This window comes from Choloepus didactylus, chromosome 6 (assembly GCF_015220235.1).
Source record: "Choloepus didactylus isolate mChoDid1 chromosome 6, mChoDid1.pri, whole genome shotgun sequence".
NCBI lineage: Eukaryota > Metazoa > Chordata > Mammalia > Pilosa > Megalonychidae > Choloepus > Choloepus didactylus.
The window spans coordinates 149156726-149179288 of NC_051312.1; the positions used below are offsets into that span (position 1 = coordinate 149156726).

Below are 22563 nucleotides of genomic sequence, written 5' to 3' on the forward strand. Positions count from 1 at the left end.
ACTTCATTCAGCTTAACTGTATCTTAACCCTTTGTCTATTATGCATGGCCAACAATTTCCAAAAGCCATACTTCTAAATTCCTTCCAACTCTATTTTTGTATGTATTTTTCCTGTATTGAATTCACTTTTCTATCACCATAGAAACGAATCTGTAATTAGTGCTGTTAGCATCTTTAAAAATACAACTGTATTCTACAAGCCTTCAAATGTTTAGGAAAGTCCTTCTTTACATGGAAAATTGAAATCAGTGGTGAAGAGCAGGGTAAAAATATACTAGTCCACCCCCATAGAAAACTGTTCAGCAAAGTCTAATCAACAGATTGCAAATGGGCCACAAAAATATTTCCCTTCTTTTATTCATTTTTTTGTAGTTCTATTATGGTTGCAATTTGTGTCATAGCTATGGTGTTTGTAAACAGTTTCCTTCAACTTAGTGGCCTGTAGTACATACAGAAACATAAAGAATAATTTCTATTGCCCAAGACCACACAGTCCAGCACCTCCCCCCCTTTATCTTCAATGTCCTAACACTCAATGCTGAAAATGCTTTAAAACTATTACATTGAGGATTCCAAGTGGAAGAATAATTCTACAAGGAGTCACATATTAGGTGGGGAATAAGCAAAATAAGTTCTAATTTTAGCACATAGGGTTAACAATCAATAATGGACAAAATTATCCTTAGAATTTCTTAGGGAAAAGCTAGAGACCCAAACACTTCTTAATAAACCTAACAATCAGTTTTTCCCTCCAGAACTGTAATGGAGCACTGTTTCCTCAGCTGGGCACAAAATGAAGTAACTGGATTGCTCATCTTTAAACACTAGAATCACCCTCAGCTCAGTAAGGCGCCCACAGCAAGAAGAATATGTGGGAAAGGTGCCTAAATGACAGAATCACATCTCCTATCTTACTAACGCTCATCCCAGAGCACATACTGGTCAGGAAACAAGGTTCCATGAACATTTTCACTTTTCGGCATGAGCAGAGCTTTCCGAGCAAAGGGAGACTGCCTCTTCCCTTTCTTGGTTAAGGGTTGAGAAGCAACTTTAAAGACAGAGAACTCTGGAGAAATAAAACATCCTATCTCTCCCCAGAACCATGTGTTTACATTCCAAGGTGGTGAAAAAGAGGCCATTCCTTTCTTTCCCCAGACAGGATTTGTTTACAATTTGAGAACAAAGGTTTCTCTATCAATCTCTGGAGATGAGGATGGGCAGAAGTGCCACTGTCCCATATAAGCTCCACGTTCCATAATTTCAGAGATCTCTTGTAGTACAAAACCCCACTTCACTCACAGGGTATATCTGGCTCACACCACATTACCTCTTGGGCAGCTGGGGCACAGGGAACCAACACAAGCTCTCTGAGTAAATAAAACATCTGAACTCTGATCCAGAAATCTTGGGCTTCCGGAGTGTGTCTATGTGTGTATATATCATACATACATATATATATAACTGACTCGTTAGCTTACTAATAGGGTAACATCTCAGACTTTTCCATTCCAGACCCAACCATACTATTTACTTTCAAGCATATTCACTTTAACTTCTAAAAGTTAATTGCATATATAATGTGAACCATTCTACCATATTTTTTCATAGTCCAACCACTTTTACACATTTAATTCTTGGACTGGATAATCTCAAACGAGCTACAGTTCAAATCCAGTACCTGAATTAGAAAGGCACTTGATAATTCACTATGTGAATTTTTAATTTCAAAACCTCTCATCAAACTACACTGATTTCCCAGTATAAGAGGTGGGGATTATTGCCAAACGTGCAGCAAAATAGGGCCCGAATTCTCATTTGTTTCAGTTGCAGGAAAAATAAACTTCTTGGTAGAGTTGGGAACAGTAAAATTAGCATGGCTTTTGTTTCAAATAGTTGCACACATAATAATACGTAATTCTATATAAGATATTTTTAACTGAAAATTGTGCAAACTGCAAGTAGTGGTCTGAACAAGATAGAAGAAAACAACTTTTTTATTACTTTCTTCATTTCTTTTGACTGACTGAAAGCCTCACTTGTTACCGATGCATATTCCTATAAAATTTAATGCCTACGTTTAGAAGCCTCCTTAGTCAAGAAGAAAACCAAGTCTGTTTCCAAAGGAAACCATACTTAGTCAATGACCAATGGAACTTGGTAAACGGTATACCAGGTTTTTGGAATACTACAACTGAAAATGTAGAATCTATGTGTATAATCTTATCTGTTATTTCTTAACTGAGTGTTAAAAAATTATTTCCAATGTTGCTTATTAAAGGAAAAAATGTAATGATTCATTCTCTCTGGTTTCTTTATTTTTAAATCTTAAACTCTTCAAATACATTAGACTTTCAATATCTGAGTCATAGGCTTAATCCTATCTGATAATGGGGCAAAAATTTTAAATTAATTATAATTATTGAAAAGGCATCTGTCATTATAACTTACTTTCTGCATTTCATAATTTTAAATCAGGTTAGTTTCTATGTTAAAAGATATATTACATCTCAATAATTTGATTACTAGATCACCAAGAATATTATCAATATAATGTTCTCATCAAGGGTGGTTTGCCACAATATTCCTTATAGTTATAAAGCTTTATATTTACAAAATATTACATTATCCACTGCATCAATCCCGAAAACACTTTGCAGGAATCACCAAAAAAGTATTACTTCCCCTATTTTACAAATGATTATTTGACTTCACCAATGTGCTTCCCTAAAATTGTTGCCTTTATCTAAAGTGCTTTAAAATTTATAAAGCAATCCTGCTTGTTTTTTAATCATCTCATTTAATTTTTAAAGTAGTCTGTAATACATTTGGAATACATATATTTATTCCTACTTTACAAACGAGGAAACTGAGCATCAGAAGTTAAACAATTCACTTAAGATCACTGCTCTGGATTGAACTGTACCCTCCATAAAGACATGATGAAGTCCTAACCCCTAGCACCTCAGATGTGACCATATTTGGAATAGGGTTGTTACAGATGGAATTAGAAGTTAAAATGAGGTCACACTAGAGTAGGATAGTCCTTCACCCAATATGGCTTGTGCTCTTATAAGAGAAAGCTTGGACACAAATGGAGACCCAGAGAGAGGGAGTGAGGGGAGAACACCACGTGATGACAAAAGCAGGGAACGCCAAGACAACATATAAAGAGCATTTAGTTTGATAAATATTTAATAAGACAAATATTGGCCTGAATTTTTGTAAATTATAATGCTGATTATTTCATTTAAAATGAAATTTCAGGTTGATTTTTATTTTATTTTATTACTTTTCAACAGCTTTATACTGAGGTCAAACTTCACTACCTCTTTCCACTTTTCACAGTTTCAGGGAAAGGATGCATTTGACAAAAGAAAAGCCACATTAGCATTTCTTTGCCACTTGCACAGCAGTTTTAGAAGAGAAAACTCAAGAAGCAGGTGTTACATTCATGCTTTTCTTATGACTTCTTCCTATCAAACTCTGAGATGGTGAATTCGGGTTAATTTAACTGAATGCTTTATATGATATCAGATAAAAAGAAACATTAATTGACAGCTTCAGTTAACTAGATGAGAAAATAAAATGCAAATCAAACGTATCCATTTTACTATTCTATACACTAGATGGCGGTAAAATACAAAACATAGCATGAAGAGACAGCTACCTCAAACTGATGAAACAATAAACTGAACATTTTTTTGAATGTACAAGAGAATATTTTCTTCATACTGAAAAATATTTGGTGAAAAGTCAATACATCTTTGCTTGGGGACAGCAGAGAAGGAAACGGAAAAGCAGTACAATAAAGATAATGAGTTTACAGAATTTTAAAAACATGTGTGGCTTTACTTAAAACAAGAAGCCCTTTTTAGCAATGGTTATATCTTCCTTTTCTTTCTTTTTCTAAGCTTTTAATTTCTCTAAAAATATATATAACACAACACTTAAATTTTAAAATCTGTAGGATTTGGCTCAAATACTATTCAGGGGGAAAAGTCCAGACTTAAGGGCATTTAATAGAAAACAATAGATGAAAATGAACAGTCAACTGTATCTATAGTGCTTTATTTCTCTAACTAAAGATAAGCAGATATAGCACAATATTAATATTTAACAAAGCTGGATTATGACAAAGTTAGTTTTTGACAAGCAAGTTCCAGCAGATACAAACATGCTGGGATTCTTTTTTCTCTTCTTTCAAGAAAAGCAGAAAAGAACTAAACTTTCAGTTAGAGAAACAAGAAAATCTACAACAAAATAAATAAATGCTTAGGGATTAATGGTATGAAAACTAAAATAAAGAGGAAAAAAAAACTTAGGTTGATAGATAAAATCACAAGCTGGTATCTTGAAAAGACCAAATTTTAAAAGTACTTTGTGTGTGTACAACTTGTACCCATAAACTTGAAAAACCTACATTAGATGGATAATTTTCCAAGAAAATATGAGTGATAAAATGTCCTAAGGTGACACAAGAGAAGCTGAAGAGACCAATAATCAAATCATAAGAAACAGTCATTAAAGATTAGGTCCCTAAAAAGGAACTAGGTAACTAGGTACAAAAGGTTTTAAGAGGAAATACTAAACCTTCCAAGAACAGGTAATTTCCATTTACACAAATTAGTCCAGGGCTTTAAAAAATAATCATTTATACAACTCATTCCTACTTTTGAGCATTTAGATTATTTCTAATTTTTCACTATAAATAATGACATGATGAATAACCTAATAGTACATAGCCTTTTAAGCCTTGGCCTTTGTTCGCAATATCCCCATTCTCCACTCAGAGAAACCCAACTCACCTTTAAAGTCAACTGAACTGCTTCACTTCACTCTGAAGAGTGAAATTCTCAGTTTTTGTCAAATATGTTTATGTATGCACAAATGAATGACTAAAGAAATTAAACTCAAGCTCATATATCTTGATTTTAACATGTATTGTCATATTATAATTATCCTCTCATATCGTAGTCTCTCCCATATACGTTTGAGTATGTCAAGGGAAGAAACAGTGTTGACATTTTTTTATGTTTCCAACATAGATTTTGCTGCCTGGAATGCAACTGATACACAGTTTGTTAATGACTCCCTAACATATCTAACAAGAAACATCATGGTATCTTCCATTCGATAATATTATCGAGCTCCTACTAATGAAAGACTCTGTACTAAGTTCTGCAGAAGTGAAAAGCGAGACGTGCCCATACCAAGTTTATAACTGTTTAGGAATACTAAGGAATAAATAAAAAATAAATCAATACAGAAAATGGTAAATAGTATAAAAACATATAATGTTTACAATAGCATAAAAAAGAATAAAATGCTTAGGGATAAATTTTACTGAAGAACAAGATTTGTAAACAGAAAATTGAAAAAATTAAAGAACTAAAAAAAGGATGATTTAATATTAAGATGGTAATATTTTCCAAATTAATCACAGATTCAATACAATTCCAATTAAAATTTCAAATGCATTTTTTTTTTACAAAACATATACGCTGATACTAAAATTCATATGGAAAGACAAAAGATCCAGAACAGCTAAAACAGTCTTGAAGAAGAAGAACAAAGTTGGAGGACTCACAATTCCCAAATTGAAAACTCACTACAAAGTGACAATAATTTAAGATACTGTGGTCCTGGAACAAAGACAGACATATATAACTATAGAACAGAATTGAAAGCCCACAAATAAATTCATGTGTCTATGGTCAACTGATTTTCAATAAGGTTGCAAAGACCAAACATAACTCAGAAACAATAGTCAATATTTTCAGTGTACATATCCTCTGACCCAGCAAATCAACTTGTAGGAATTTATTCAATGTATATTTTCACATAAATAAAACCTGGAATAATTTATCAATAGGGAACTGATTAAACAAATTATTACACAATTAAAAAAAGAAAAGAAATACTACGTATTTGTGAAAAATAATGAGGCAAATCCAGATTACTGAAATGATGAAATATGTCCAAAAAATACTTTCAAGTAAAAAAGCAAGTTTCAAGGCAGTAGGGATAGTGAAACCACAACTGTATTTTAAAACAATATACTTATCACTAGACCTCTATCTATAGATACAGCTTTATATTTTATAATACATAGAAAAGACCTACACAAATAATAGTTAACAGAAGGGAGAGAGCATGAGGGGAATTTTAACTTACATTAGCACTTTACATCATCTATCCCATTTGATTATATATATATGATTTTATATACACATACATATACTTATAATAAATATACATTATTACAATAAGAGTAAATTTTAAATTATGAATAAAAATAAAATAGTTACTGTTTTTAAAGTCAACTTTACCTCTTCTCCAATCATAAACAATAACTTGCATTCATCTATTCATTCAATTTTAATTGAAAGTCCTAATTATTAAAGATTATTTTGTCTGGATTTTAAAAATTCACTAGATAGTGACATCTGCACACAGGATATAATGGCCTACTGAGATGAGAAATTTTCAAGATCTGAGAAGGAGGGGAAAGAGCTATAAATATGAAGACAAGGAATCTGTAAGACAAAGAGAAATTCCTAAGATAACAGTAAGAAAGAGAAGGTGTGACTGCAGAATGTCCCAGAATTGGGACAACTCAGTCAGCCAACTGACAGTATGAATAACCAACACAAGGCTAACAACCTGCTTTACAAAATATTTTACTATGTTTTCCCACTTGTCTTCCCCTCAGAACATATTTCCAATCTTATACTGAAAGTAAGGCATTCAGGATTCATTTTCCAGAAACATAAATGTGTTTGGATATGTCTATTGGATAAACCAAGGTGTTTATGAAGTGATAAAAAATTTGAACTGAGACATGCAAACCTTATTTTAGCTACTTGGAGTAGACTGAAACTACAACTGTTCAGAAGTTGATATTACTGTTTTTGGTTTATCTGTTTTTCTTTAAGTGACACTTAACCATCAATAAAATGTAAAACGATATACTACACACAGAGAGGCAAGAAACCCAAGTCAAAAAACTTAAACATGGAAGTCAAGCCAACTGGTCACTATTTCCAGCAATCAGCAAACAATTCTTGTATTAACTTTTATTGTACAGCTTGGTTGATGGAAATCAATGTTTCCCTCCTGATGGTATCTGACATTAGCTGAACCCAACAAGAAGTAGAAGGCACAGGATCCAGGCAGGCAGCGGTCAGCCTCCCGAGACACAGGATGGAGATGGTGTGGGGGAAGCATGTGTAAACAGAATAATCAACACAGAAAGAAGATTCTGGAGTAGAGTGGCACTGAGCAGCTGGGCTGGTCTTTTAATCACCCCCGTTCCCCATGCCCTCAAGCCTATTGAGTAATCAACACAATCCTGAAAAATCTTACTTGTCCCCCTCACCTATGGAAGATCATAAACTGAGTTAGCAACATGTCTTTTCTCCCCTTCTGCCTGAGAAATAATGAAAATGTTCATGGGGAAGGTGAGTGCAGTGCGGAAAGTGAAAAAATGGTGATTCACTAAAATAAAGGTTATAGGTCTATTCACTGATTGGTAGAAAGCCTGAAGTCTGAAACGTCCCCTCCACAAGAATGGGACAGCATCTTCCAATTAAGAGGAACGAATCCCAACAGGCGGCATTAAACAAAATCTCAAAAGGGAGAGTCAAACCCAAGTATTATCAAAAAAGACTACCACAGGTAAGTAACTTCTATCCTACCTACTACTACAGTATCAGCAAGCTCACATAACCTGAGCAGTAAAACACAATATCCTACTACTAACTACATATATTCCCTATCTATATCCTCAACCTACGGACTAAACTCTTTAAACATAAAGTCATCAATATCTGGAACTTCAATATTGTTTATCACAACCCCTTTGACCACTTAGATATTGTTTATCACAACCTCTTTCACCTCATAGATAAAGGAACTAAAGTTCAAAGAGGCTGAGATACTCAAGGTCACAAACTTCCTCAGGAGCAGAGAGAAAATTAGAATCTACATTTCCTGAAGCCAGTACTTCCTCTATTTCATACACCATATGTTGGGGACTGAATAACAACAAGTTCAAGTCCTAACCCCCTTACCATTAAGTTTTTGTTTGTTTGTTTGTTTTTTAAGAAGCTCAAACTCAGAGAATTTATGAATTATTATAATGTCAACATGTCAAGATTTTAAATTGTTTTCCTATCTGGTTTTAGATTTTTAGCCTCCTATTTCTTTTCATGATGTTCACTAAAACTCCTTGCAATTTTAACTGCCCCCAAAAGAGCTCATTCAACTGTCTAGAGATTTAACAAAAAACACAAAGGAAATTAACTAGAAAATAATCTTCCTAAATTGCAAAACACTGAAAAGACAGAATAAAAATGCATTCATTACTGTTTCCTTAATCAGCTGTTCCTGAACTAACAAATTTATCACGATAGCTACAATCTCAAAGATACAAGCATAAAAGAAACAAAATGTCCTTTATTTGATGTCACAGTAGACAGACATTATAAATCTCAAACTTTTTTAAACTGTCAATTTATCTGAAATAAAAATGAAATCCCTGGATCACACTCATCTAACTTGTTTATGAAATAAAATTACCAAAAGTTGCACACGGAAACACACTATTGATTATGCATCTTAAGTTTTCTTTTAGAGGAAGGGAGGAATTAGGGCAACTGGGAGGAGGTGGAGAATCTCTCTCTGTCACATAAAAACATTCAAGTCTATTCCAGAACTAACATGTAGAAATCAGGAGTTTTTGCTATTAGCCTATTTTCAAAACAAATAGCATAAAGAACGATTTTTCTTTCCCTGAGGAAATACAATTTTTGAAATAATCATGATCTAGTTGTTTAAAATGTTTTTATAATTTTTCACATTCGACTGCCAGTGACTTATAAAAAGGCCAAATTATTTAGCTGATGGCAGCAACAATTTAGATTCTTATTACATATGGAAGTGCAAAGGCCAAAAACAGTCAAGACACTTCTGAAGAAAAATCAAGTGGGAACACTTTACTCTACCAAATATAAAAACTCATAGTAAATAAGACAGAATAGTATCAGCAGGCTCACATAACCTGACCAGTGAAACAGAATCAAAAGCCCCCACACAAAGCCATGATATGGACATGATACATGACAATACATGACAATGGTGGGGAAAAGGGTAGACTTTTCATTAATGGAAGTATGAGTCTTATTTTTAAAATAATAAAATTGGACCCTCTTCTCACACCTAAGGCTGGTGGAAATCACAAATATCAAAATAATGAATCATCCTCCCCCAACCACTGTACTGCCCATGATCCAGCTCTGAAAGTCACAGGTAAGGCCGTGAGGACCCAGTTCCAGTGCTGTGGTTGGCATCCATTCCAACTGGGCAGTGCCATGACAGCAGTGATTACAAATTTTTACTACCACTTTTTTCACACCATACACAAGTATCAATTCCATGTGACCTGAATATGAAAAGCAAAATTATAATACTTTTAGAAGAAAAATAAAGGAGAATATCTTCATAACCTCACAGTAGGAAAGAACTTCTTAAATAGGAAAGAAAAACAACCCATAAAGTCTGTAAATATATACAACTACACAAAATGTAGAAAATAAAAAATAAAATGAACATAAAGTATATACAATAAACATACATAAAATGTCTGTACATAGAAAACAGCATAAAGAAAATGAAAAAATATACCACAGTGTGGGAGATGGTGTTTTCAGCTCGCTTACAAAAACAATAAAGGACCAGACGCAACAAAGTGCTAACAGCCAGAATATATAAAGAATTCCCATGAATCAATAAGAAAAAGACAAGCATACCAGTGATACAAAATAAGCACAAGAGTTTTTAAAGAAATAGAAAGCTCAAATGACCAACAAACATTTGAAAAGTTGCTCAACTGCATTAGAAATAAGGAAAATGCAAATTAAAGCACATTGAGAGAGGATTAAATACCCATCAGACTGTTAAAAATCGAAAAGTACCAGAAAACCAAGAATTGGCAAGAATGTGGAATGAAAACTCTCGTAGTCTAGCTTTACTTAGTAAAGTTGAATATGTGTGTACACTATAACCCATAAATTTCATTCTCAGGTAGAACCACAGAGAAATTCTTCACGTGTACACCAGGATAATGTTCATAGAGACACTGCTTAAAACAGCCAAATACTAAAACAATCCAAATTTCCAACAAAAGAAAAATGGATAAATTACTACGACATGTGCTTGCTACGGACTATGCAGCAGTGAAACTGCTGTGAAACTGAACAAATTATAGCAGCATACATCTACAGGGATGAATTTCCCACTGTTAAATTAATGAGGACAAGTCATGAAAGAACACATTTGATGTTTTCAACCTACTCCCGTCACTCCTGATTCCCCTTATCCTGCTCTACTTTTATCCATAGCTCTTATCACCTTCACACATGCTATATATTCTTTAATTATTACGCTTGCTGTTTACTGTCTTCTCAGTCGTACTATAAGCTTTTTATGAACAGATCTTTCATTTTTTTTTCTTTACAGATATAGACAAAGCACCCAAACACTGCCTCACATGTAGTTCTTGCTGAATGAATTAGAATTATTCAAATTATATAAAGTTCCAAGACAGAAAAAGGCAAACACCATATTATTAAGTGTGCATGCAGATAGTAAAATTATTTTTAAAAGGTCAGGCAATGACTTCGACATAAGTCACAGTAAGAGTAACCTCTGGGGAAGGGAAGGTAGATGTGCTAGTGGGGAAGTGGGGCTCATAGGAAATTCCTCTATCTTAATCTGGACTTTAAAATAAACACACACACATACATACATATATATGTATATACACACACATGATATACTTCATAATAAGGAAAAGTTTTTTTTTTTTTTTTAAACAACTCTATTAGCTCTTCTCTCCCCACCCACCCACCCCCAGCTCACTACCAGGACCCAACACAAAAGTCAGGTAACAACTAGAATAGTTCATGCCACAAAACAGTGACAAACTCTGTCTAGGGATCTGACAGAAATTTCAAGATATGCACTGCTTCTATTATACTATTTCCATCTGACATGGAAGCAATCAGATATCAAGTACTGGTCTACAGATGAGAATAAAAGTTTTCACCTCATCCAAAAGATATCAATAGAAAAAACTACTTCCAAGTGTCACCTGCCAGATATATCTTAATTTGGGATATATACCTGTATGCTGCCAAACTCAACGTTCTCATAATGGAAATGTGCACATTCAGCCATCTTCGGAAAGTGGCCCTTGGTGAAAGGTAACCTGAAGAACACAAAATAAATTAATAAGAAACAAGATACTGGAATATTCAAAATTACTAAGCCTAAAGGGAAAATACAGTGGGTTTCAAGAATTCACACAAGCAAAAAATATAAATAAGCGCATGCGCCTGAGCACACATATACAACAAAACCCTGAACCAAATGAAAACTACATTTAGTGCACAGGTCAAAGCCAAACAAACAAACAAAAAAACATCACTATACTCTCCTAATCTTGTCCCAAGTGAATGTCCATAGAAAAGCTGTACTTTCAGGGAATATTACGAAAACTAATTGTGAACAGCCAGCTTCTAACCAGAAGCAGCACTGCCACTACAAAATAACAAAATTAGATTTTACCTGTGAATGTTGTCACAGCCCATCAGTCCTGGATTAGTGGATCTGGGTGCAGAATAAACATTTTTATCCTTTTCTTTCCTCTACTGAGAAATGAATCAAAGCTATCTAACCCTCTACAGGGGAAAAGAACTCTTTTCTGGTTAAAACTTAAACAGAATACCTTTGGATATTTCACTTAACAGGCAACTATTGATATTCATTTCAGGCTTCTCAAAGGCAAACAGATATAGCAATCTCATAACTCACACAACACTGAACTGATTTTTCTAAATGAATGAGGGTGTGCAATAAAGGTATGAAGAAGGACATGCTTGATCATTCCTGTGAAACAAATGCAATCTAAGAGACAATGATGCCAGCTGGTTCAAGAACAAGAATAAAGTGTATTTTTAGACAAGAGACACTCTGCAGACCTATTTCACTAAATGCTGAGTCATAACTTAAGGATTAACAGCATAATTAAAGGTACAGACAATAAGAACATATGCAGTGAGGAATTTAAATAAAACCTTTATAAAAAATAATTAACTGATTTTCATTTATAGGAATGAATTTCACCCACTGTAAAACTAACACTTACTTTTTCACATGTTTAACCTTCATACTGGCTGTACTGCCACATGTCTTAAGAGTTAGGTCCCCAGGAATCTCCGGAACATCTGCTCCTCGTGCCTTAACAACAACAAAAAAAAAAGACCAAAGATTTATGACTGTTTGTTTTTATTAATACTTTTTTTAAAAAGTATATTATATATTATTCTTGTTATTTTTGTGTGTGTGCTAATGAAGGTGTCAGGGATTGATTTAGGTGATGAATGTACAACTATGTAATGGTACTGTAAACAATCGAAAGTACGATTTGTTTTGTATGACTGCGTGGTATGTGAATATATCTCAATAAAATGAAGATTAAAAAAAAAAGTATATTATAGTAATTTTAATGGCTCTGTTGACTTTCTACCAATAGTAATGCACAGCTAATTTAATAATCTCTTCTAATGTTATCATTCCCTTGTGTTTTAATTCTTAAGAATAAGGAAAAATTCACCTAATTTAAATATTTAGCTTTATTGTATAAGGGAAAATTATAAGAATTACAAGAACTGATTATAAGAATTTTCACCCTCTTTAATCAGATTTCGACATCAGCTATTCTGCATCTCAGTATAAACTAAAATTTCCCATGGGCATTGTGGGCGTAAAATAAACTTGGTTACAATGATTAATAAAGGTTAAAATGGTAAAATGAAAATAATTAAGGAGATCACAATATGCATTTCTCATACCAAAATCTGAAATGACATTTATGTAATACTTCCAACTTATTCCTTACATTGCCAAAGTTTACGGAGAGGTGAATTTTCAACTTTAGTGACACATTCACCTGCATCATTAAAAAACAAAACAATACAAACAAACAACAACAAAAAAAAAAACAGGAAAAATCAAAAGGTTCTTCACATTTCTGGACAAAAGAAATAGCAGGCCCAAATATCTTAAAAAAAAAAAAAAAAAACCAAATTTATGCTACATTACCCATTATTTATAACATAAAAATGTAAATTATTTTATCCAATGCTACGTGATTCAGTGGGGGGGGGGGTGATAATATGGAATGAGCCATTAAAATGAGTTAAGAGGAGAATCACAATGGCAACTGGATATTATTAAATGTCTTCTTATGGAAAAAAATAGCCAAGATGGTTTGGACAAATGTTAAAAACCATGACTTTCAAACAAATGAGGTAACAATATATGAACATATAAGAATTAACCCTAGGTATAGATGTATCACCAGACACCACTGAATCCAATTTTAGTTTTTGAGGATTCCTTTTTCTTACCAAGTTTAACTATTTACATGATTGCTACTTCATGATCAATCCTTCTTAGAGATCTTTGCATTCCTTCTTAAAAGAAAAAATAAAATTTACTTATTTCCTTTAGCAATGGAAAAACAAAGTCATTAAATCTTGCAGTTACCATATGGATTCATTTGGCCTTTTTCCAAATCTAAGATAGGATCTTTTTTTTTTAATTCATATTTGAGATATATTCACATACCATGCAGTTATACAAAACAAAGCATACATTCACAACTGCTTACAGTACCATTATAAAGTTGTGCATTCATCACCAAAATTAATTTTTGACATTTTCATTACCACATACACAAAAATAAGAATAAAAATTAAAGTGAAGAAGAACAATTAAAGTAAAAAAGAACACTGGGTGCCTTTTTTTCCTCTTTTTTTTTTCTTCCCCCATTTTTCTACTCATCCATCCATAAGCGAGACAAAGGGGAGTGTGCTTCATATGGCTTTCCCAATCACCCCTCATAAGCTACATTTTTTTTTTATTGGGATTGTTCAGATACCATACAATTATCCAAAGATCCAAAGTGTACAATCAGTTGCCCCTGGTACCCTCATACAGCTGTGCATCTATCACCACACTTAATTTTTGTTCAATTTTTAGAACCTTTTCACTACTCCAGACAAGAAATAAAGTGAAAGATGGAAAAAAAAAAAAAAAGAAAAAGAAAAGGAAACTCAAATCCTCCCATATCCCTAACCAACCCCCTCAATTGTTGACTCGTAGCGTTGGTATAGTACATTTGTTACTGTTTATGAAAGAATGTTGAAATACTACAAACTGTAGTATATAGTTTGCAATAGGTATATATTTCTTCCCTATATGCCCCTCTATTATTAACTTCTAGTTGTATTGTCATACCTTTGTCTGGTTCATGGAAGACTTTTCTAATATTTGTATAGTTAATCATGGACACGGCCCACCAGAGGATTCAGTTTTATACATTCCCATCTTTTGACCTCCAACTTTCCTTCTGGTGACATATGTGATTCTAAATAAGCTACATTTTTATACCATCGTCTTCAAGATTCATGGGTTCTGGGTTGCAGTTTGATGGTTTCAGGTATTTACTGCTAGCTATTCCAATTCATTAGAACCTAAAAACGGTTGTCTATATTGTGCATAAGAGCGCCCACCAGAGTGACCTCTCAGCTCTTTTTGGAATCTCTCTGCCACTGAAGCTTATTCCTTTCCCCTCACTTCCCCTTTTTTGGTCAAGAAGATGTTCTTCATCCCACAATGCTGGGTCTTGATTCCTCCCAGGGAGTCATATTCCATGTTGCCAGGGGGATTCACTCCCCTGGGTGTCTGATCCCACATAGTGGGGAGGGCAGTGATTTCACCTGCCAAGTTGGCTTAGCTAGAGAGAGAGGGCCACAGCTGAGCAACAAAGAGGCATTCGGGAGGAGACTCTTAGGCACAATTATAGGGAGGCCTAGCCTCTCCTTTGCAGCAACAGTCTTCCCAAGGGCAAGTCCTGTGGTAGCAGGCTCAACCCATCAAACCACCAGTCCCCACGCATTCTCCACCAGCTCCTTAAGGGGGCTCTGCATATTTTTTCCATTGTTTCTTTTTCTTCAGTTAACTCTTTTTTTTTTTAAATCAACAAAAAAAAAATTTTTTTAAACATACTATAAAAAAAAAACATTTCAAGCAAACCATAACAAGGGAGTCCAACATGTTTCTACTCTACCCCAAGAAAATAACCCAATATAGCAACATTTCTGTGAACTTGTTCCCAACTCACCCACCAGAAATTAACAAACCATAGTCATTCCTGGGCATTCCCAGAACGTTAAACTCACCCACGATACCTTATCTGTTCTTATTGGGTTATCGTTCCCCCTTCACCAATTGCTCTCTATCGCTAGTTCCCCTACATTCTACATTCTACATTATAAACCATTTATTTTAGGAGTGTGTTGTTTAACCTCCAGGTGTTGGTGAATCGTCTAAGTCTCTGATGGTTATTGACTTCTAATTGTATTCCATTGTGGTCAGAGAATGTGCTTTGAATAATTCCAATTTTTTTAAATTTATTGAGGCTTATGTCCCAGTATATGGTCTATTCTGGAGAAAGTTCCATGATCATTAGAGAAGAATTTGCATACTGGTGATTTGGGATGCAATGTTTTATATATGTCTGTTAAACCAAATTCATTTATCCAGTTGTTTAGGTTTTCAATTTCCTTATTGGTCTTCTGTCTGGTTGATCTATCTATAGGAGCGAGTGATGTGTTCACGTCTCCCACAATTATTGTGGAAACATCCATTGCTTCCTTTTGTTTTGCCAGTGTTTCTCTCATGTATTTTGTGGCACCATGACTGGGTGCATAAACATTTATGATTGTTATTTCTTCTTGTTGAATTGCCCCTTTTATTAGTATGTACTGGGCGCCTTTGTCTCTCATAACCTCCTTGCATTTAAAGTCTATCTTACCTGAGATTAATATTGCTACTCCTGCTTTCTTTTGGCTGTAGCTTGCATGAAATATTTTTTCCATCCTTTCACTTTCAATTTTTTTGCGTCCCTGTGTCTAAGATGAGTCTCTTGTATGCAACATATTGATGGTTCATATTTTTTGATCCATTCTGCCAATCTATATCTTTTAATTGGGGAGTTTAATCCATTTACATTCAACGTTATTACTGTGAAGGCATTTCTTCAATCAGCCATCCTATCCTTTGGTTTATATTTGTCAGGTATATTTTTCCCCCTCGCTCTTACTGTCCTTTAATGAACCAATATTGAATCTCTTTAGTACTGAACCTTTCTCCAAGTCTCACTCTCCTTTCTTTGTTTCTCTGTCAGTAGGGCTCCCTTTAGTATCTAAAGTGGGGCAGGTCTTTTATTAGCAAAATCTGTCAGGATTTGTATGTCTGTGAAAAATTTAAGCTCTTCCTCAAATTTGAAGGAGAGCTTTGGTGGATAAAGTATTCTTGGTTGGAAATTCTCCTCTCTCAGAATTTTAAATATGTCAAGCCACTGCCTCCTCACCTCCATGGTGGCCGCTGAGTAGTCACTACTTAGTCTCATGCTGTTTCCTTTGCATGTGGTGAACTGCTTTTCTCTTGCTGCTTTCAGAACTTGCTCCTTATCCTCAGTATTTGACAGTCTGATCAGAATATGTCTTGGAGTGGGTTTATTTGGATTTATTCTATTTGGAGTTCGCTGGGCATTTATGCTTTGTGTATTTATATTGTGTAGAAGGTTGGAGAAGTTTTCCCCAACAATTTCTTTGAATACTCTTTCTAGACCTTTACCTTTCTCTTCCCCTCTGGGACACCAATGTGTCTTATATTTGGACGTTTTATTTTATCTATCATATCCCTGAGATCCATTTCAATTTTTTTTCGATTTTTCCCCATTCTTTCTTTTGTTCTTTCATTTTCCATTCTGTGGTTATCAAGGTAGCTGAGTCATTGTTCAGCTTCCTCTAGTCTTGTACTAGGAGTATCCAGAATCTTTTTAATTTGGTCAACAATTTCTTTTATTTCCGTAAGATCATCTATTTTTTTATTTGCTCCTGCAATTTCTTCTTTATGCTCTTCTAGGGTCTTCTTTATGTCCTTTATATCCTGTGCCATGCTCTTGTTCTTTGTCTTTAGTTCTTTGATTAATTGCTCCAAGTACTGTGTCTCCTCTGATCTTCTGATTTGGGTGTTTGGGTTTGGTTTATCCATACCGTCTGTTTTTTTCATATGCTTTAAAATTTTCTGTTGTTTTTGGCCTCTTAGCATTTGCTTTACTTGATAGGGTTCTTATAGGATATGTAGGATTATTCAAAGCCTAATCTCTAATTTGTTGGATCTACAGCTTGGTGGTGTACACTTTCTCTAACTAACCAGCAGATGGTGTCCGCAAGTCACCTATTCCCCTCAAGCCAGTTCTCCCCAACTTTGTCTTTGTGGTGTGTGGGGGTCTGATTCTTGTGGGGTCCAATTGGTGCACCACGTTTGGGTGTGTTGTTGGTGCGGACCCCCTGAATGTGGGGTGTGTGCCTGAGCATTTAGGGAGGGAGGGCAGCTTTAATTATCAAACTTTCCAGGTGTTTCTGGAGATTTAAGGCTGTTGCAAGAGTCTAAACCTTCATTTCAGTCTCACCACACACTGTCTCTGCTGCTGACCCACAAGTCCTTGGTATTGGCGTATGGTCCCTGGGATTTCCGAGTGGGTCCCTCTTCCAAGCTGTGCCCTCCCAGGGCCTCTGCTGAGGGAAGGCTGTGCTACGTCACAAGTGCATGTTGTCCCTCAAGGGAAGTTCTGGGCTGCCAGGCCATGTAGGTGCGTTGCCAGCCTGCTGTAAGGATGGCTGTATGGGGCATGTTAATTTCCCCCTTTTTGCAGAGATCCACCTTCCCAGCTCCGGGACAATTAGCTGTGGGTGCACAAAAGGCTAATGTCCATGCCCAATATTGTGGTGTGTGTGCATGATGCTGGAAACACTTGCCGTCACACTGGGTTTTTTGGTGCGGCTCTGGGCTGTGGCTCTGGCACTGGGCAGGAGCGTTCCCAGCCTGCCAGGAAGATGGCTGCAAGGGGCATGGTTGTTTTCCCCTTTTGGCTCACCTCTGCCTGCCTCGCTCCAAGACAATTAGCAGCTGGTGCGTGAAAGGCTATATCCACACCACATATTGAGGCGTTCACACAGCCCGTTCCTGCTGCGCTTCACTGTGCAGTTCTTGCTGCCGTATCTGCAGCCGCTTTTGGGTTTTTTAAAAAAGAACCAGTCTGCCTCCAAACGCCAATCCACGGTTTCCCCATACTGCAGTGTGGCTGCCAGACATTCAGCCGGCTTATTCACTCATTTCAGAATGCTGACTCCCGGTTTCACCAAGTGCACGGTCTCTGTGGATTTAGCAGACCTTGTCCAGCTGGTGCATCGCTGGAACTGGTGTTCTGGGTCACTTTCTAGCTTTTATCTAGTATTTTCATGGAGGTGTTTTTTGCCCTGTCTCTCCTAGCCACCATCTTAGGTTCTCCCTAAGATGGGATCTTAATTTTATTTTTCCTCTATCTTGAAACACAGACTTATTTCATAAAACTAGGCATTAGATCTATTTCATAAACCTGGATATTGTCTCATCATTACTCATTAATTCATCAATTATTCACAAGCATGATAAAAAACACTAAAATAAAAAATAATAATTTTTTTTTTCAATGAAGAGTAAGGGAATCACCAACAGCAGGAGTTGGCAAACTTTTTCTTCAAAGGTCAGACAGTAACTGTTTTAAGCTTGTGGATCATACATTTGTGACACTATCCAATGCAGCTACTGCAGGCACAGCTGTGTTCCAATAAAACTTTAGTTGAAAAAAGAGGCAGCCAGCAAGCTGAAGTTTGTCAACCCCTGATATAAAAGGTTGATGCGATAGTAAAATAAATAGTCATTCAGTTTTTGTATTTTGTTGCCCAAATTGTTGCATCTTCTTCCAAGAAGGTATTTTTAAAAAGCTTGAAGACACCATCTTTATAGTCTGCCTTTAGCTTTCATTTAGTAAGTTTGAGAACCCAATAGTTTTCATTTTCCGTCCATAATAGAATAGAGAAGAAAACTGACCAAGACAATTTACAATTATTAAACATATCAAAGGATGAACGCAAAGAGATAGACTGCAGCACTCTAGACTCTTAATAATTATAGTGAAATTGATCACATAAATGGAATCTTAGACTATTAGTTTTCTGATGATAATACCCTAGATGAATATTACATAACTTAAGAACTGATGAGTGAACAATTCATTTCTAAGTACAAAAAGGAAATATGGCATTCTCTTCCACTTAATCATTCAACTAAAAGGACTTTATCACTCAATATTGTGCCACAACCTGGATAATCTCAGTTTGCTAATAGAATGTGTGACAACATTTTTTCATCTTGTATATGTGAGCACCAAATTTACTTGACATTATGAGACAGATCATGCTTAATTTTTTATTAAACTTTCTTAAGCGTTTTTCCTATTATTTTTACTCCTGTAAATTATTCATAAATTCCCTTAAAAATATAAAAGAATAAAAAAAAGGGGGGGGGGAACCACTGGACCCAGCCGAAAAATGGTGATGATGACTTTACCAGTCAGACTGAAAATTAAAATCTTAACTTGTTTTTAAAAACAGCCTCTTGTGCTGGATAGACCATGGTCCCTAGCATGCACCTGAGGAGAAAATGAGAAAGATGCTGCTCTTATCATCTGTATAAGGGAAGCACATTAGGGACCGCAAACCTCTGTAAACTACAACTGACCCAAGGGTAAATGCACAGGCTATCCAAAGCAAAGGATCCAGACAGGAAAACCTCTGCCAAGACAGGAAACAGGAATATTAAGCCAATGAACCAAAGCAATGGTCCAAATGCCTGAGAGGATTCAAAAGAGCAATTTTTTTTAACCAATAGTTCACTTGATCTGTAATTATGTTCTGTCCAGAAAAATTTTCCCTTGGCCCAGAAAGATTCCAAGTACATTCTGGGCACTCAGTATATCCTTTTGAATGAGTAAATACAATACACTTTATCTAGCATAAAAAAGTGAAATCAGTTACTCTTTTAAGAGTCAGCAAATTAAAGGAGATACATAGTACTTTTATTCTGTTGACTGATAAGTTAACATTTTCACCTATATATAAAAATAAAATAAATGTCATGAATTTCTTCAGAAAGCACAAGCTTATTATTTTATTCTGTTGCTCCAGATCAAAGATTAAAAAGCTTCTCTTTTAGAAAAGTTAATATTCATTCAATATCATTAAGTGAATGATATTCAATATCATTAAATGATACTCATTCATAGAAAATACACAATTTTCCAAATTTATTCATGTCCCAATCATCACTTAATTTTGCTTCCAAAACAGAATTTATAATGTTAACTATGTGGAAACAGCACCATTCATCAACAGGAAATTACAGAGACAAAAGAAGGCAATGGAAAATACATTCATAAAAGCACACACCATTTTATATTTAAACTCTTTATGTGTTTATCTCTACCAATAGACTGACTTCCTAAAAGGTCAGACTCAGTTTCAATCATCTTTAAATTGCCAACATTAGGCACAAAGGATGTGCTCCAAAAATTTCAAGAGAATTAATGGACTAGATAATTATTTATGTTTCCTTTTTCTTCCTACATTCATTTTTAAACCTCTGGCTTTCACTGTGTAATTCAACTAATATGTTCATTACTCTGATTTGTTCAACCCTACTTTTAAAAATCAATTCAAATCTACCTACTCTATTCAAGCCTATCCCAAAAACTTAGCCAACAGCTATATTTTCCTTTATTAATCTCCCATAGGAATTATTCTATTTTGTAGCATGTTGGAGTATTTTACTACACTTTTAATTCATATTTTATTGTACAAATTGCCTTGTCTCATTCTCTAATCAAAGTCTTTTCCATTAATCAAGAGAACAAATTCCTTAAGCAAGAGCCAATGGAATAACGTTTGACATTCCAACCTAGTTCAAATGAAACAAACAGCTCAGTATTGTTAACCTCCCTAGAAAAGCAAACCAAGATTTTATCTCACATTTTAATTTTGTTGGAAAATGAAGCAATGATCTACGAAAGTCTATAGTTACATAAAATTCTTCATTTAAATAGCTCAACTTTTATTATTAATAATATTTTACACTGCCATTTTGAAACAAATTGTTAACTAATTCTCAAGAAAGGCTGATTCCGTTTTCACTGTCAACAGCTTTATATGTGAGTGCCTAATTTCTCACAACCTCACAAACCCTAAATATTATTAACTTTTATTTTTGTTAATCTGGTAGGATTACCTCTTCACCTTTCCTTTATAATTAACAAGGTAAAAGAGTTTAACATACTTTCACATTTCTAGTGGGCATCTGTATCCATTATTTTGTATAAAGTACATTATACTTACATTTTATATTTTTAAGATTTTTAAAACACTTTGTAAGTTAAACACAGAAATATTTATCTGACATGTAATATGTTAAGATATTTTAGAGCTTGACATTAAAATTATAAACATGGAAGTTAAAGGCCTTACATTTCCTGATTTAAAGACTCACTATAATGCAATAGTAATTAAGTGTGCTACTGGGCTCCAGGTAGGGGCAGGAGAGAATGTGTGTCTTCTCTCTGAACAGCAAGGGGTGCTCTGAGCTTCAAATCAGTGGAGGTGAATTTCCTGTCTGAAGGGCGTCGAAGCTGCACCAAGGATGCGAGGTGGGAGCGCGGCATGGCTGCTGTGGATAGCCATTGTGTAGGCAGCCACTGCCTCCTACATTTGTACCACTCAAGCCCATGCTCCCAGAGATCAGGAGCAAAAGAAAATTGGGGTGAAGGGATAGCAGGTAAGAAGGTAAGAGAAGAAAGAAGAGGGTTAGCAAAAAGTACTTGCTCTATACTAGGTATGGCCAAGAGGGTGGGCCACCGGATGAGTATATTTAAAATAACAATGAATAGAACCACCAGTTCTGCAAGAAGTGTCAGAAAAATCTTTCCAAATGTTCCAGAAATCTGTTCAAGGATTGTAATAACAGGACAAGCACCAAATCAAGAAATGGCCACTTAAAAGGAGTATGATTTCCCAGCACACCCTGGCTGGCCCCTCCACCATCCCTCACTGGCTCAGCTTGGAGCCAACCATGTTCCCAGTGCAGATCCCTCGACCCAGTTCCAGACGGAGCAGAGTGACACTCATGCCTATACTGGGAGCACGTATGTCTGGCCATCTGCCTGCATATAGAAGGCAGCTCACTGGGCATTCTTACAGAACACTGTGGGAAAGCAGTCAGGTAATACCATCTAGGGCAAGGGATTGCTGGCCATAGGACACACAGTGCAATGCCTGGGAACCTGAGGAAATTGTATCCTTAGGCTGAGGGAATTTTTGGAACTGTGTAAACTGGGAATTCCTAGAGCCACACACTCATGCCTGATCAGGAAGGTCCCTATGGTTTAGCCTGGAGTTATTCTCTAAACACTTTGTATAGATAAGCCCTCAAGGAGAGCACTTGCACAGGTTCTTCTGCAAGGACTGGTAAAGGTGTTTTTCTTTCTCCTTGGAATCT

The 22563-nt window shown here is 35.3% G+C and overlaps 1 protein-coding gene across 4 annotated transcripts in view; it reads right to left on the reverse strand.

The window, feature by feature from the left end:
- The window catches only part of ARHGAP32 (Rho GTPase activating protein 32), a 403775-nt gene that overhangs the window by 194216 nt on the left and 186996 nt on the right, over positions 1-22563 (reverse strand). For all 4 annotated transcript variants that reach the window (XM_037841944.1, XM_037841946.1, XM_037841947.1 and 1 more), the window contains exons 3-4: positions 12209-12300; positions 11185-11269 (exon numbers count right to left, since the gene is read on the reverse strand). In XM_037841944.1, the coding sequence (XP_037697872.1) occupies positions 11185-11269; positions 12209-12300 (177 nt within the window). The remainder of the gene's footprint in view (positions 1-11184; positions 11270-12208; positions 12301-22563) is intronic.